The sequence below is a fragment of the Cryptomeria japonica genome, chromosome 4 (assembly GCF_030272615.1).
Source record: "Cryptomeria japonica chromosome 4, Sugi_1.0, whole genome shotgun sequence".
Taxonomy (NCBI): domain Eukaryota; kingdom Viridiplantae; phylum Streptophyta; class Pinopsida; order Cupressales; family Cupressaceae; genus Cryptomeria; species Cryptomeria japonica.
The window spans coordinates 603,067,511-603,085,668 of record NC_081408.1 but is presented as its reverse complement, the minus strand read 5'-3'; the positions used below and the strand labels follow the sequence as shown (position 1 = coordinate 603,085,668).

Genomic DNA, 18,158 nt, shown 5'->3' with positions numbered 1-18,158 from the left:
TAATCTAATTACTTCAACATATATAAGAGATATCATTGCTGGGTTTTTCTCCCTCATGTTGGAGGGTTTTCCGAGGGTACATGCTGTGCAATTTTGATTGAATTATCTTCTATCTGCTTTCTCCTAATCTGATCATTAAAATTAACATCAAGAACACCAATCTTCAGTATAACAGTATCCTAAGTCTAACGCTTGCAAAGCTCTACAACTTAGAAAGACACAATCCTCTCTACTGTACTCAAATCCATAGCACCTATCCACTCAAAAAAAATACATGGAAAAAGATCAAAATTGAAAGCAATGACCCCTCAAGGTAAATTTTATCAGTTGCGTTTAATTTGGGCTCAAAACAAGAAGTCCAAAAGTGGAAGAGGCAATATCTTGTAACTAAAACTCTTATTGTTCACTTATTTTTGTAAAAACTACCAATTACAATAGAGAAAAACTACCGTTATATATCTACAACCACCATCTGCTGCAACCCATAATTTTGAGACCACCACCCAACTATTACTAATGATCCTATCACTATCAAGCTAAACCCTTGTTCGTTTTTTTCTTATGAACCTACTATATTGGCTATTGATCCCAATGTTTCTCAATCACAGAATCATCAACAACCTCCATAAGCCGTTGTACATCTATTATACTTCATTCTCTATTGAGATTTTATCACTTGAGGAGAATTTGATAATATTACAAGTCACATCTTGGTTTGATCTAATTTAAGTCTCAAATTAGGAGGCTTGTGGTCCCCAAAAAACCTTGGCTCAAAAGATGATGACACAATTCACCCACCTTCTTTGAGTACCACTTGGCTTTGTTTGGCAATTGTCCTATCAACCCAATTTGCTAGCTTTCTTCGTCCCCTCTTCTTGATGTTCTCATCTTTTTATGCAAAATAGCATCCTTGTCCAACTCTTCTTGAGCATTAGAAGCAAGGTCCACAATAAAAAGGTAGAAAAATTATTTCTTTTTCATCACCTAGCATGGAAAGTTCAAAGAAACATAACTTTTCCATATTCACAACAAAATACAACTTCATGCATGAAGGCATGAAAAATTTCATATGGACCAAATTTAAGTAATTCAAGACTCATTTGCTTGTCTTGGAGTATTTTTTTGCTCAAATATAGACACACCATGTTCATAACTAGAACTTGTGCTAATCTATGTTGATCATGCTTGGTTTCATCCATTAATTGAGATTTCTTTAGCCTCTCTTACACTTGGAAGCGAATTTGAGTAAAATTTCTCGATAGTGATCTTGGCTTTGCTAATTATTTAATTCACTCTTTCTTGTTTCCTTTGTGGATATGCCATCTATACATGAACAAGTTGATTCAATTGCCCATGAATCTTATATCCATCTTTTCCCATGAGTCTATTGCTACCCACTTGCCATTTTATGCAGTGTAATGTCCCCATTTGGAATTCACCTTAATTTAGCCCTGAGACATCAATTTTTTAAAAATAAAGTGAGAATTGTAATTAATAAACATAATTTTATCAGAACTGAATACATTTCATTATAATATTTAATTTAAAATTTTAAGAATAGTTTAGAGGATAGAACTTATCTTGATAATTTTCACTGATTTGTATATTTCAGATATATTTCTTAATGTTATAAATCATTACTGCATTACTGCTCAGCAGAGCTAACAGATTAGAATAATAGATTCTTCACGATGATAGTTCTCACTCTCTACTTAATCTTCAAAGGCTATAAATGACTGAATTGCCCCAGTATACTCCTTCATCCTTAAAGCGTCCCTGAAATAACATTGGAGACGATGTATAGAATTGGCCACTGCATATGCGCCCATGTCCCTTCTGTGTTGGCAGTTCAATTTTGTATTACTTTCCACATATTTGGCAAGTCACCCAATATGATATGCTATGGAGTGTTGCATTGAAATTCTCCTTCTTATATGATGTCTTTGGAAAGATAACTCCCCTGCTAAGAGACACATCCCATGGCCTTAATATTTATCTTTCTTTATACAATTATTAATTGCACCTCTTTGTAATGTCCCCTACATATTGTAGTCTATATTGATATTACTACTAAATTCTGCATAACAACATTATCAGGCTTCATATATTAAGCATACATATTCAGCACATCCCCATGCATACCACCAAGAACAAGGATGCTACTGCCTGTAACTTAATAACAGTTCTGATCTGATCTGATCTGATCTATGGTGATGTCACTAGATGCTTTTGATTCCTTTCCTTTATATCTCTCAATGTGAGAAAGAGATCACACCTCTTCATCATGTATGCCCTTTGGCAAGAGACACACCCTTTCACCATTTGCACCCTTTGAAAGAGTGAAACTCTTCATTATTTCTGTCCTTTGAAAGGGACGCAACCTTCCAAAATCAGATCTGCACTTCTTATTTAAATCAAATCTGCACTTCTCATTTCCAAATTCTCCCCCTTCTCAAATGAGGTTCCCTTCTCCTTTTAATAAATTATGTTTGAGGGAGTCACAACTTTTCCTTCCATGTCTTTTGACCATTCATTAACTTAATTAAATTTTAATTATATTTAACTATATTATTTTATATTTTAATTTAAATTTTATTTTTATTCTTTTGTATTTTAATATTATTATCATTATTTATTATTAAATTATATTTCAAAGTGGGGACATTACATGCAGGAAGGTACAGATGAGACTGATGTTCTTAAGAGAAGAATAGAAAGACTTCCCAAATTGGAAAAATTCAGGGAAACAGCCTTGTATGAATTTACCAAGCATCAAGAGGTGGTCAAAAAATGATTTGAAAAAAAGATCCACCCAAATGAGTTCAAGATTGATAATCTGGTCCTAACTCCTACGATGAGACAAAGCATATGAAACATACAAAAATGGATCCTTCACATCTCAGATCATAACAAAATTCAAAAATCCTAGGGGAAAATATTTTCAAACTGCAGTGTCCAGAAGGTGTCAATTTCAGCCTTCTTGTCAATGGCAAGTATATGAAGCATCATTTTCATCCATTTGCTCCACCAAAATCTTAAAGGGAAGTTCATGTAATTACAATAGATTTGATTTTGTTTGTTAGTAAAGTTCGTGTAGTTATAATAGATATGATTTTGTTTGTTAGTATTTTTATTTAGCTTTAGTTTTATTTCTTCGGTGTATAAAGTGTAGATGTCCATTTTGGCAAAAGAGAAGAAAAATGGGCCCAAGGAACGGTCTATATGTTAAGGTGGATATCAAATAAAGTGAGTTGGAGATATTTGTACCTCTTAATGTTAGGTAAGCAAGGTGTGCTCTTGAATACTCTAAAGGGTCTAACGTCAAGATTTCATGAATGTATTAGTATCATAATTATCTAAAATTTTAACTGTGGAATTTCACCCAATAGGTGATCTCCATGAGTGATCATTTACTTCAATGGCATTTTATTTCTTTATGTATATTGGTAATATTTACAAGACAAGGGGAGCCACATAGCACACAAGAACCTCTGAGCATTTATTAGCAAGGAGAGAACAGTCAATGTTCATCACTTGTGTCTATTAACCCTCTAGCATCTTTTTCCATTGGCAAAGCTTTTGGAGCATATGTAATGTCTTATGAGTCACCCTTACCTTAAAGTTCAAACTAATGTGGTATTAACCCAAGTACACAACAATCAGGTAAATTTGTTTGAGTTTTGAAGGCTTTCACAAGCATATCAAATAAGAATGTAATTCTGAAATTTGCCATGTGTGTCTGCTAAGTCATCTCAAGATGAACTCTATGAGTAGTCATTTACACTAATGTCATTGTATTTCCTCGTGTGTTAGTAACAATTACAAGATGAGGTGATCCACTTAGTGCACAAGCACCTCTAAGCATTTGTTAATAGGGGGGTAAAGAATAATAAAAGCTCACCACTTGGATTTTTCACCCTCTAACCACTTTCCTTATTGGCAAAGCTTTCGAAACATGTAATGCTTTATAAGTCTCCCTTATCTCGTAATTCTAACTAACATGAGATTAATGCAAGTATAAAGAATCTTGTATACATATCTGTATTAAGTATTGAAGGCTTTGATAGGCATGTTGATTAGAATTTTAATTATGAATTCAACCCCTTTATAATTTAAGTCATCTCAATATAACCTCCATGAATTGTCATTTGCACTATGACATTTTGTTTCTTCACATATACTGATAATCATTATAAGACAAGTTAATCCAATTAATACACAAGCATCTATGAAAATTTATTAGTAGGACGAGGAATGGTGAATGTTTATCATTATTGTACAAAACCTATTACTCATTTTACAGAATGTTTTTATGTTCTATTTAAAAAACACATTGTCTAAATATTTTAAGGAAACAAAGTTCACGTGCAAGCATAACGTCAAATAAAATGTGATTAGTAATCTAAATCTAACATTCTAAGACTTTAAATATCATCTTCGTTGGACTGTGTGTGACAGTTAAGATGGGATGTCATCATTCATGCCATCAACCAGGTTCAATGGACTAAGAGCCCTCTAAATACACAAGGGCAAAACCTTGACCCTTCTAATTAATACAAATTTATAAAAAGCTCCAGTAATATATAAACAATAATTAGTCAAATCATAGGAAATAATTAATTGAGTTAATTTCATCCAATTGTAAGAACAAAGTTGTTATGTAAATTTAATTTATTATTTATTTATTACTAAACATGTGGTTGGAGACTCCCTTAAAAACGTCGATTCCCTACATGATCAAGGAAAGTAATCATTTCTTTGTAGAAATTGATGCAAGTAAATATATAGACAATAAAAGTATTTATAGCAACTGAGTCGGATCTTCATTTAAAAATATAGAATATGTAGACCATAAATATCATGGTATTGCTATCAGGGTTCAACTGTGTAGTTTTTGAGTCAAATTCATTGACCTTGTGAGCATCACCTAGATGCAATAAGTGCTAATTGGATCCTTCATTCTCATGAGAGATGGATTCTTGTGAACTACTACTCATGAAACATGGATCAATGAGTTTGACTCAAAAACTACACAGTTGAACCCTGATAGCAATATCATAGTTTGATTGCTGTGGAAAATACCTCCTACTTATCAATAAATATCATCTTTATAGAAATTGAGGTGAATCTTTGTTTAAAATTGGAACATATGTAGACCATAATTATGATCTTGTACAACGTAAATTTTGATCCAAAATTGACGATTATGCACTCAACACTTATAGTGTTTGTTAAATGTTGAGGTGAGTGTTATTTCTAAAAAAGGCTAATATGTAGACAATATATATCATCTTCGTAGAAATAGATAGCGATCTTCGTTTACAATTGACGAATATGTCTGAAGAAGATTATCCTAATTAGCAAAATTGCATAATTATTCCCTCGAAATATCCCTAGTTACAAATAATGCAAGCCAGAACCATTAATTTTACCAATTCTGCACAAAATATTTACAGAAAAAGTTTGTAAACGAACATACCAGGAGGCTAATACAGCCAGGGCGGCCAATTTGCTCAGAATTTTTGTAATAGAGCAATAGACCAGGCGGATGAGCGACGAACCAGCGTCGCCTCCAACGTTTAAAGCGGCCAGCCCAAACGAGCATCCACCCTGCAGCCGGCTCTCCATGGAACCTACCGCTTAAGCTTATGTTGCCAATATTTCCATTTACTTTGTTTTTATTGCTTCTCTTTCGCCATCGCCGAGGATCATAAATACGCCTAGAACCCTGCTCCTCTGTTTTTTTCCCCTTATGTTTTCCAAATCCCACTCTGTAATTACGCCTGCGCTGCTTCGTCTCCGAAGTTTCCATCTTCGATAGATCGCCTGAAAGCATTGGAAATTTACCAAATTTATTAATTCTGTTTCTTCTGCTTCCCTACTTCCCTTTGAATGGAGGGAGCAAATCGACTTGTGATGAAAGTTTGAAGCTCAATTCATGGCAAGGTAGATTTTATTGATTTTCTTTGTTTGACATTTCCACAAGTGAGCTCTACCTATTTATATAATGCCGGTCAGATTATCCATTTAACTAGCCTACGCCTGTGTCATTCGTGATTGGTTTCACGTAAATGTATGCTTCTACTTTGTCGTTTTGTGGTCAGGTTTATTCATGAGTTTTTATTAAACAATTAATTTCTAACGATTTTGAGGTACGCTGATTCCCTCGCTCGTCTCCTTTGTTTTTTTTTTTTGTTTTTTTTAATTTAATTTTAAAAAATAACTTCGTTACACGATTCACTATGTGGATAGGCAGCCTACTTCAATCGATTCAATTTTGTTACTTCACTCAATAATATTCTACAAGTTATGCCATTAGGACATATAGAATATATTTATTTGAGATAAAATATTGTGATTAATTTTGTTGAGTATAGTGGAATTAAGGTTAAGTATAATGGTAAGGTGTGGAGTATAATGGTGAATATATTTAGAGATAAAATATTGTGATTAATTTTGTTGAGTATAGTGAAATAAAAGTATACAAATATGAAAAAGATTTACAGTACAAATATAATCAAAATAGTTTAATATAGTAAAAAATAAAATGAAAAAATTCATATGTAGATGGTGGATGAATTGAAATTAACAAAATAATTGCAAATTGTTAAAGTGTAGGTAGAAATAACTTTTAAATTAAATTGTTTTGTCACTATGTCATATCCATAACACTATTCATGTCATTCAAAAATTTAATAGGGTTAACAATTTAAGCACAAAATTTAAATGATTACAACTTTTTTATAAAAAATTGAATGACACACGATTATTGAACACTACATCAAAATAATAAAACAAATGGCGAGCGAGAGCAGGAGCAGGAGCAGAGCAGAGGAGATGCGAGTTATCGGGGAGCAGAAGACTAAATCCCTCATCCAAGGGCGATTGGCGCAGGGGTATATCGGCTCATGGAGCGATGATGTTGATAAGGTCTTTCCCCTGACAAGAACAACCATTGGAAACCATGCGGATAACAGAACAGAGGTCAATTCGCAAAAAACCTGGCAATCACGATCAAGTTATAGACAGAATAATGGACACCTCAAACCTTGAATAAATTTTGGAAATCCATACTCGAATGGCAATCAGTGGTCGATTGATCAGCAAAAATGGAAAGAGAACGGTTTCAAATGGAACAACAATGGTTGGTTTCGCAATGCGACATACCCTGCGTCGAAGTTAGCCCACAATTGGAAAACTATCTCCAATAATTATAATTCGAGGGAGGAATTGGAACACTCTGATCCAAAACGGTATTTTCAGAATAATGAAAATCACCAGATGGCGCGGAATGGGCGATTTAGGCAAAATTCGAAATCAAAAGCGGACTAGGCCAAGCATTCCAACCTACAACCCATCCCTAGATTGGATCAAAGAAGGTATCCTGGTTCCAGGAGTCAACCTCGACATCAATTCAATCTGGTAAGGAAAAACTTTAGACCTACTATCAATTTGGATGATTTAAAGATTAAAACTGCTCGCTCAAATTTACAAGAATCCTGCTTCTTCACTAAATGGGGAGGAAGAAAATGGGGGAAAGGATCTTTCGAATCATGGTGCAGATCTCAAAGGGGAGAGGACATAAACTTTAATTGTCTCCCAAATGACTTTTTTATGATTGAATGTATGAATAAGGAAGATAAACTGAAGAACATGAAAGAGGGTCCCTATTTTTTTGATGGAATTGAAGTCCATATCTCTGATTGGCGGCCGAATTTCAACCCACGGAACCAACCTCTTCCTGGTAGTAAGGTATGGGTTAGATTCTACAATTGCCCCTCGGACTACTGGCACATAGACCTCATAAAAGATATATGTAAATGCCTCAAAACCTTTGTATCAGTGGAAGATATTCTGGAGGATAAACTATGGGGAAGTTTCATTAGAATCTGTATCAGCATTGAGCATATATCTAAGATCCCTGAAGAAATAAAAATCATGGGTGATGGGAAAATATGGATTCAAAAAATTGATAGGGAAGATCAACTACATATTTGCCCCAAATGTTTCTCTATTGACCATGATGGGCTTGAGTGTGATGTATCGACTACAATTCTAAAAAATGAAGCCTATATGCAGCACCCTAATATGGATGAATTACAAACAGAATCACCAGAGGTAATTGTTCCAGCTCCTGAGAAGGTTGAGTCTCGAGATACCAAGCAAGATGAGCCCAACATCCCACTTATCGAGGCTATCCCTGTTAATTCGGCTCCTCCCTCTGCTACCCTCCAAAACTAGGAGTTTATGCAAGGGAGCCCTCGAGCATTGAAAAACTTATTGGAACAAACAAAAGTATTACAGATTGATATTGAATCCCAAATTGCTGCTTTGACAAGATCAAATAGAATGGAAGGTCAATTGGCAATTAAGGACAAGATCAAATCCTCACAAGAAAACTCCATTGTAGATCCTCAGAACAAAGATGAGGAGATAACTGTCTTGGGAGAGGGAGAAATTGACTCCTCTGCCTCAGAATGGGAAGAGGATTTTAGCCCAGAGGCATCAATAATCATGGATTCGACTGTGAAAGGCCTTGAGAAGACTACCTCCAGCATGAAAGAACCAAATATTAAAACCAAAGGCAAAAGGGGAAGGAAATCAAGGAAGACTTTGCTGAAAATTGCAGGTTCAGCAAATGGACAAACAAAACTTAATGTTGGGAAGGGAGACTCCCTTCCCCAAGAGCTATGAGACTCTTATCCTGGAATGTCAGAGGCATTAATGCCCCTAACAAATGGCACTTAATCAAGCGTAAAATCGATGAAACAAAAGGAGATGTATGGTTGTTGCAAGAAATTAAATGGCACCAAGATGAAATTGACAAAAGATTGAGATCTTGGAAACAATTGAATGGGCTAATTAGGCAGTCTGATGGAGCTTCAGGCGGATTGGGAATACTCTAGAACCCATTGACTATGAAAATATCACTATTAGGAGAAGGCAAATTTTGGCAACATTTCTTAGCAACCCATTTAAGTACTAATGAAAGTTTTAATCTATTTAATGTTTATGGCCCAACAGTCATTGGTGAAAATAGAGATTTGTGGAATCTGCTATTTGACAAACTTCAATCTACTAATGTTGAAAATTGCAAATTGGCCAGAGATTTTAATGCTATTCTAGTTGAGTCAGAGAAGAAGGGTGGCATACAGAGATTGGGCACCTCTCAGAAAGACTTTCAGTATTTTGTTGACAACAACCACCTGATGGATATTATACCTAAGAATGGAACCTTTACTTGGACTAACAGGAGAACAGGTTTCACAAGTATTGCAGAGAGATTGGATCGGTTCTTGATGGCTAGAAATTGGTTGGGGCATAATCATCTGATAGAATCATCAATTCTTTCCCTGATAGGCTCATATCACTACCCTATATGCTTGACGATTGACAAAGGTCAATTATTGGGAGGAGCCCCGATTAGATTTGAAAAGATGTGGTTTCGTGATCCTACCCTACAGGACCATATTTTGAAATGGTGGAATGAATTAGAGCTTGGAAATCACTCCAGACTATTTAAGTTAAATCAGAAACTCAGATATATTAAAACAAAATTCAAGGAATGGAATCTTACCCAATTCAAAGATATCCATAAGGAGAAAATCAAAATCACAACAGAGTTAGAAGAAGTGGCTAATTTTGTCACTAACCTTGGAATGGATGAGTCCCTATTTTCAAAGGAAAAGGGTCTAAAATCTGACCTAAATGAGATTCTTTGAAGAGAGCAAATTCATTGGAGACAAAAATCTAGAGAACTATGGCTCAAAGAAGGAGATAGAAATACAAGCTTCTTTCACAAATCTGTCATTGCCAACCGAAACAGAAACAGAATTTTAGAAATAACAAGAACAGATGGAAGCACTGCCAATAATTCGAAAGAGATAGCCCAGGAAGCATTAGAGTATTTTGAAAACCTCATGAATGGGGTTGCTCAAACTGATCAAGAAGTTAGAGATAGAATTCTAAACTCAATTCCTCCTTTGATTAATGAGAATCAAAACAAAGCGCTGTTTAGAGAAATCATTGTGGAGGAAGTCAAAAAAGCAACCTTTCAGCTAAATCCAGATAAGACCCTAGGCCCAGATGGCTTCTCTGCGGCTTTTTCTCAAAAATTTGGGGATATCATTGAGCAGGATCTGTTCAGAGCAGTAGAGGAATCTCGGAGAAAGATGACCATGCTTGGAGAAATTAACCATACTTTTCTTGCTCTGATCCCAAAAAAGAAGAACCCTGAAATAATGAGCGATTTCAGGCCTATCTCGCTCTATAACACAGTCTACAAAATTGTGACAAAAGTAATTGCCAATAGACCGAAACTATTCCTCAATCATGTTATCTCTGATGAGCAAAGTGGTTTTGCGTCGGGGAGATCGGTTGTTGAAGGAATAATTATTGCCCATGAAACCTTACACACAGCAAGGAAAACTAAGAACTCCTGCATGATACTCAAACTAGATATTTTAAAGGCATATGACATGGTGGATAGAAAATTCTTAACAGATGTTTTAAGAAAATTTGGCTTTTGTAAAGAATGGATTGCCTAGATTGAAAGTTGCTTAGCCTCCTGTAAATTCTCGGTTCTAATTAATGGCTCTTCACATGGTTTCTTCCCAACATTAAGGGGTATCTAACAGGGGGACCCTACGTCCCCTTTCCTGTTTATTATCATGGCTAAAGCCCTTGGCAGATCAATCTTTGCCCTTCAAATGGAGGATCGATGGAAAGGGATTAAAGTGGCAAATGGGATTGAAAACTCAACACATTTACAATTTTCTGACGATACAGTCCTCTTTGGGGAAGCAAATCGAAGAGAGGCCAGGACAATTAAAAGATGCCTGGATGATTATTGTAAAGCCTCACCTGTCAGAAAATCAACTGGAACAAATCAGGAGTCTTTTTTGTCAACACTAACCCTATACTTCAAGGCATAATCTCAAGAATTCTAAATTTAAGAGTGGCAAATTTCCCTGGGAAATTTCTAGGAACACCCATGTTTATAGGAAGTAACAAAATTAGTTATTGGAAACATTTAATTAAGAAATACAAGGCCAAACTTGAAACATGGAAAGGTAAATGGCTATCATCTGCTAGAAGGCTTATGATGGTAAAATTTGTTCTATCTGCCCTTCTAGTCTTTTCAATGGCATGTCTTAGGTTACCCTCGAATATTGAAGAGGATCTGATTAAGATCATGAGGAACTTCTTGTGGAATGGCTCGGAAGACAAAAGCAAATTCCCATTGATTGCTTGGAATAAGGTCTCACAACCGAAATCTGCAGGGGGTGCTGGTATCAGACAAATATCATTAATGAACCTTGCTATGGGAGCCAAATTGGTCTGGGAAATATGTAGTGTTGGTAGCCAAAAATGGGCTAGGATCCTCAAAACGAAATACCTGGATTCAATGGAGCCCAAAACGATACTTACCATTGCCAATCCTCCAAGAGGATCAGTAATTTGGAATTTCATATTAGATTGCAGAGAAATCATCAGCGATCATGCCTCTTGGGAAATCAGGAATTGAAAAAGTGCCTCCTTCTGGCATGATTCCTGGAGGGGTAAGGAAGTTCTAAGTCAAAATCCTGCTCTACAGACGGTAATGAGAGAAACTTGCAGCCTCTAGGGACAAAAGGTCTGTGATTATGCTTTTGTTACAAATGAGAATGGTTGCGACAAATGGAATTGGAAGTCTGTGGATCCCTTAAACCTTGATCAAGTCCACAAAGACATATACAACAAAGTCATCAGGAATCGATTAATATGTCCTTCTTCAGATGAGGACATTATTCGATGGTGTGGGTCTACGGACGACAAATATAAAGTATGTTTTGGCTACAAGTTAATAGAAGCTGCAATCGACAGGAAAGAGTGGCCATTAAACCTTTTTTGGAATAAACACCTACTCCCTAAAGCTGGGTCCTTTGCCTGGATGACTTATCAAAAAAAGATCCTAACAGGGGATGGATTAAGGAGAATTAGGATCCAGGGTCCAAGCAGATGTGTTTTATGCTGACAATATGAGGAAACCACGGATCACCTCCTCCTACATTGCAATTTTTCTAACAGAAGCTAGTGTTATTTTATGCAAAAACTAAAATTACAATGCCCTTTTCCAAGAGGAATTGATGAGTGGTTCCAAATATGGCCCAAAGCCAGAAAAAAGGTGCTATTTGGAAATATATATAACATCCTTCCCTCATTAATAATATGGGAAATATGGAAAGAACGCAATCGCAGAATCTTCCAAGACAAAGAAATGCCTCAATTTGCATTATGCAGGAAAATTGAGAAAAGCCTGATTGAACTCATGAACGAAGCTTCTAAGCAGAAAAATTTGAAACAAAATATTTTGACAAAATGGGATGTACAACTAACGACTTCCCTTCCAGACCTGATAATCCCGACCCTCTTCGGAAATGGGAACCATCAAGCAGTTAGCACCCCAAGGCTGAATGTTAAGTGGGAGCCTCTGGAGGAGGGTTGCAGCAAAATAAACTTTGACGGACCATCTGCTGGAAATCCTGGCCGAAGCGGTATTGGATGTATTGTGAGAGATGCCCAGGAAATTTGTATTAAAGAAATAGCAGAGGATATTGGCCTGGCAATGAACAATGAAGTGGAATTCAAAGCAGCATTGCGTGGACTTCTACTTGGGGTGGAGTTAGGCATTAAAAAAATTCACCTGGAAGACAATTCCTTAAATGTCATCAATGCTATTCATCAGAAATCGATGCCAAGTTGGCATCTCAATCAATGGTTACGACCGATTTTGGCTGTATTAGATAAAGTGGAAGATATCCACATTAGTCATGTTTATAGGGAAGGAAATACTAAAGCGGACAAACTGTCTAAAACCGTATCATGTGATGATGACAACATCACTGCCACGTGATACAACTATCCTTGCTATGTAATGCCACGTGAAAAAGGACCCAAGTGGCATAAGGCATTAATAATGACACAATCTTCAAGATCTATGGGGACGCTATGGCGGCTCGCTCTCAAGTTTCGAGATTATGGAAGGGATGACATAAATTAAGAAAGATAGCCCCTCATTCATTCACCGCATCTCTTTCTCAGCTCTCTGCGAAGACATGGAAACCCCCATCCTGCTAGAAGCAACTTGTCGGCAGATGCCCTTCCTAGGGGAAGTTACAAATAAGAGGATGCTGGAAGTGCTCAACTCCAAACACCCTCTAATTCTGCATTGCATTAAGAAAGTTTTGGGTGCGAAATTCCTGAAAGCCTTCCATAGATATAGAACCAACGCTGACATTGCAGCTTTCTTCCTTGCAATGCTTTTGTATATGGGCATTTCCAAGCAATTGGCCAAAAAGATCACCGAAATGATCTTCAAACACAAATGGTTAGGAGCTATTGACTCTGCATTAGACAATGTGGATGGGAATCTCAAAACCCCCTTGCCTCAAAATTTCTACATGAGATTAGGGAATGGCACGAAGGTTAAAAAATATGTCATTGTGAACTCCCTGGACTTCAAAGCTCTGACAAGGTCATGGCCATGGCCTGAGAAAGAAAGGAACATTTCCTTCCTTCTCAAGGCAACTAGTTTGCAACCTGGGTTCACTGCAACTTGGAGGCGCAAATATTTGCAAGATGAAGCCCTGGTCGACTGAAGGGACATTGGAATTTTGGAAAATGGAAATATTGAGGATGGAAACCAGTGGAGCTTGGGCGGTGGTGATGCATGGATTCCTGACGATGGTAGGCACCCCACAGATAAAGCTCAATCGACTGTACACACCACCTGTGGTAAGGATTGCCCTATCATTCTGGATGCCACTCTTGTTGTGGAGCACAGTTCTCTTGACTCGAGCTCAGAGGAGGAAGATTACCCCTTCACCGAAGGCTTGGGAGCAGCTGCGGGTTAAGCTCCATAGTTCTAATTCTGCCCAGGTTAAAGATTATTGAGTTTTTTGAAATTTTTGAAGGGCTTCAACAGAATTGGGAACCATAACCACCCTGACGCCCCCATTAATGATTTTTATCGGGTAGTTAGTTTTTTGAATACGGCCATGGGCCTGTTAAAACTTTGTATAGATTGTTATATAATACTGTTAGCATAGGTTTTTAGATAGTGACTAGGTTTGGATAGCAAATGGTTGACGGCCATGGGCCTTGCTCTGTATCATCAATACTCTCCTTATTTGTCGAACTATGACTGTTTATGGAGCAATGGTGGGGGGTTTTCTTCCCCTGGTTCTTTCCCCCTATCGCTCCTATTTTGAACCAAGTTGTATTTTTTTTAATAGGTAATAAAAACGGGTGCTGCCCCTCTGCAACTATTTATCTATTAAAAAAATAAAAATTGAATGACACAAATTAGTTTTGAAATGACCATTTATAAAAGCAACCAATAGATATACAATAAAATCAAGATATGACATATACAATGGTGATATATCATTCCATAAATACAATTGGCTTTTAATTGATGAATTAAATGCTTTAAGACATATTATTATTATTTTTTAAAGCAAAAATTTTGATTGTGTCCAATATAAACTTTATTATGAGAATTTAATTCATGATTAATCGAATAAACGAATAAACCACCAATATTCAATTCTAATTAAGCAACTCCATAAATGACAATTATTTTCCACTGATTTTTAGTTACACTAATTCACTCACTCATCTGCTTTGTTTTTGTTTTTTTTTAAATTTAATTTAAGAAAATAACTTCATTACACAATTCACTATGTGGATAGGCAATCCAATTCTATTGATTCAATTTTGTTGCTCGTACTTAATAATATTCTTCAACTTATGTCAATAGGAGATATAGCATATATTTAGAGATAAAATATTGTAATTAATTTTGTTGGGTGTAGTGGAATAAAAGTTAAGTATAATTGTAAGGTCTGGAGTATACTGGTGTTGTCTTAGCAAAATTGTTGGCATATGATGAAGCGGTGGCAATGTATGTTGTCATTGATGTCAATAAGTGCTCAAGCAGGAGAACCGATATGCACCAATATGAAGATTGGAAGCGGTTATAGTCAACTAGGTTGGAGTGGACCGGTGTCGGGGTTCACTAAGTGTGACTACTGGTTGGTAGTCTCTGTTCAACTCTAGGGTTTCCAGTATGGCCTGTGCGGTGCAACTGATGGTGTTTTGTGAACGATAAGGATAAGGCTCGGGATGCCACGTCAGCTCTGTGCACATGAAGAATTTCCTTGAGGATCTTGCGCGTGAAGATTGAATGCATTTGAATGCCTACCTCGGGAATGCACGAATTTCTGAGGGGTGTGTAAAGAGTGTGTGATGGGTTACTGTTTTCCAGATGTGATGAAGATTGGACGATGCAGAATGTCTTGAGATATGTCTTAGATCATTTCATTCTATGCAATGTGTCTGGACGGTCAGGATTGGACCGCTTGTAATTATAAACCTAAAATATTTAGGGTTTAGGGTTTATGCTACTAACCTAATTTTTGTCTATAAGGTCGATGAGTTTTGTTATTGTAGTTGTTGGCAAAAGTTGTGTGTGTGTCCGCGTGTTGGAGATTAGATACTTTCCAAACCAGAATGAGGAATCTGCAGAGTGTGATTGCAAAGGAGAGGAACTGAAAAGGATCTGCCTTAGCAAGGAGTGTTGTTATCAGATCGGAGTTTTACCTGTTGTCTTCTAACCATTTCAACAGAAGGTAAATCCCTTGACTAGGTAGCTTTAACAGGCTTTGTTGTAAATCCTCTAACCGGGTGGCTCAAGTTCATTGAGTAATTTAAATCCTCTAGCGAGGTAACCTTTAACAGGGTATATAGCCACCCCTTAACTGGGTGATCCCTAACAGGATCAGTTCCTAACAGAACCTTATTGTAAAGTCTTTAACCGGACTAGGCTCCTAACAGAGCAGACTTCAAAAGAGTTCAAAACAAGCTTGTGGGTATCCATCCCCACCGTGGTTTTTCCCGCTTGGGTTTCCATGTGAAAAATCTCTATGTTATGGGTTGTGAGTTTTTCATGTAATGATTGTGTGTTTCTGATTAAGTTAGCTATGCATGCAGTGTTAAATGGTTGTGGTATTGTAGATACAACTCATGCATGATTATATCAGTAATGTAGTCATCAAGATTTGAGATCTGTGGAATGTTGTCTGAAGTATCTATGTTTAACCGGTATAACCATGATTAAGCTTAGTGGTGAAGACAACCAATCAGCTGTGTTTTAATATGATAAAGGGCTGAGAAGTTTTTGTGTGTATTGATTCACCCCCCCCCCCCCTCTCAGTAACCAGTTAGGACCTTAGTTTCTCATCATTATTCATCACTTGGTATCACAGCACATCCAGGTCCTCGGTGAAATAAGCTTAACCGCTTGAGGCAAAAGATCATGTTGTATTGATGAAGAGGGAAGGTCCTAAGTTCAACAGGGACAAATTTACAATATGGAAGGACAGAATGAAGATATATATTAGGAGTTTGGGTGCACAACACTGGAGCTATGTTGAGAATGCCTATGTAATCCCCACTGGCACTCTAATCAACGATCAAAAAAGAGATACAAGAAAATGGGCAAGTCATGGAAGCCCTTATTAGCAGTTTGTTCGATATAGAGTTCATTGATGTACAAGATAAGGACAATCCAAAAGATGTATGGGACAAACTAGAATCCATCTATGGCGGTGATGAACATGTCAAGCAGGCTAAGGAAGAAAGCCTTAGAAGAAAGTTTGAAGATATGAGGATGGTTGAAGGAGAGACCATTCAACAGTATGGCATAAGAATCAAGACAGTGGTTGGAGAAATCAAGAGCATTGGTGGAACAATTGATGATTCCATTGTTATCAGTAAAGTTCTAAGATCATTTTACCAGTCTACGCAATCAGGGTTGCCGCTATTCAGGAGCTAAGATCTATCGACAAAACCAAGGTATCCTTAGAATCTATTATTGCAAAGTTGACTGCACATGAATTGAATAGCTATGATGGTAGTGTTCAGAAGACCGAGTCTGCCTTTAGAGCGTTTGCTTCCTCTATACCAACCAGGAAAGGAAAAGAGGTCAGTACCAGTTATGAATCCAAGCCAAGCAGAGATATGGACAATGAGGAGATTCTGATGGAGTTTGAAGCTCTTCTTGCCAAGAGACTTCCAAAAGGCACCGGTAAATATAGAGGTAAGCTTCCTCTAAAGTATTTTTCCTACAATAAGATAGGACATATAGCTGTTAACTATCCTAACAATGACAATAAGGATAAACTGGAAAGGTTTAGAAAGTATAAAGGAGGAGGTAGGAGAAATTGTCTTGTTGCAGTGGATGAAGGTGTTACCGATGAAGAATCTAAGAATGAAGAGAGTGAGGACATAGTGTTTCTAGTTGTTAAGGAAGAGGTGTCTGACCAGAAAGCCCTTGTCTCTCGCAATGACAACTCTAATGAGTGGATCATTGATAGCGAGTGTTCTCACCACATGACTGGTGACTGGAGAAATTTTCTGACTCTGGAAGAATATGATGGGGGTGTTGTCCGGTTTGGCAACGATGCACCTTGCATGGTGAAAGGAAAAGGATCCATCTCACTGAATGGAAAGAGAAGTATAGATGATGTCTACTGGGTGGAAGGCCTTAAGCACAACCTTTTGAGTGTTGCTCTGTTGAACGACAAAGGACTTATTCTAGAGTTCAAAGGTGGAGTCTTCAGAATAATTGGAAAAAGTGGTGAGCTTATTGCCATCGGTAAGAAGATCAAAGGAAACCTGTTTCAGCTAAATGCCAAGATTAGTCAATGCCTGATGGTGAAATTTGATGACAGATAGATATGGCATAGGAGACTTTGTCATGTGAATTTTGACAATATTGTAAAGGTGAGTAAGATCAAGGCAGTAAGAGGATTGCCTTTGCTGAGAAAACCGGAGAATGCTTTGTGCAGAGAATGTCAACTTGGGAAGATGTCTTCCTCAACATTAAGAGGTAAGTCCTTTTCAGCAGAGAACTTACTTGATCTTGTGCACATTGATCTGTGTGGTCCGATGAAAACAAGAAGCATTCAAGGAGAATGGTATTTCATGATTCTTACCGATTACTGCTCGAGAATGATGTGGGTCACATTCTTGAAAGACAAGTCTGAGGCGTTTGGAAATTTCAAAGCCTTTAGAGCATTGGTTAAGAAGGAGAGCGACAGAAGAATAAAATG

General features: G+C 37.0%; 3 protein-coding genes across 3 annotated transcripts in view; 2 read left to right on the top strand and 1 right to left on the bottom strand.

Moving 5' to 3' along the window:
- The window catches only part of LOC131061083 (uncharacterized), a 187,014-nt gene extending 181,013 nt beyond the window's left edge, over positions 1-6,001 (bottom strand). Inside the window, exon 1 of the mRNA XM_057994592.2 lies at positions 5,480-6,001. Within this exon, the coding sequence (XP_057850575.1) occupies positions 5,480-5,836 (357 nt within the window). The 5' untranslated portion in view covers positions 5,837-6,001. The remainder of the gene's footprint in view (positions 1-5,479) is intronic.
- A 1,937-nt stretch (positions 6,002-7,938) lies between these two features.
- LOC131875241 (uncharacterized) lies at positions 7,939-10,547 on the top strand. Its single transcript, XM_059219312.1, has 4 exons — positions 7,939-8,202; positions 8,305-8,629; positions 9,025-9,184; positions 9,827-10,547. Exons 1-4 carry the CDS (start codon positions 7,939-7,941, stop codon positions 10,545-10,547), a joined length of 1,470 nt encoding a protein of 489 aa, XP_059075295.1.
- Positions 10,548-12,259: 1,712 nt separating this feature from the next.
- Positions 12,260-12,895, top strand: LOC131061136 (uncharacterized). Its single transcript, XM_057994642.2, has one exon. The coding sequence runs from the start codon at positions 12,260-12,262 to the stop codon at positions 12,893-12,895; it is 636 nt and encodes a 211-aa protein (XP_057850625.2).
- The last annotated feature ends 5,263 nt before the right edge of the window (positions 12,896-18,158 follow it).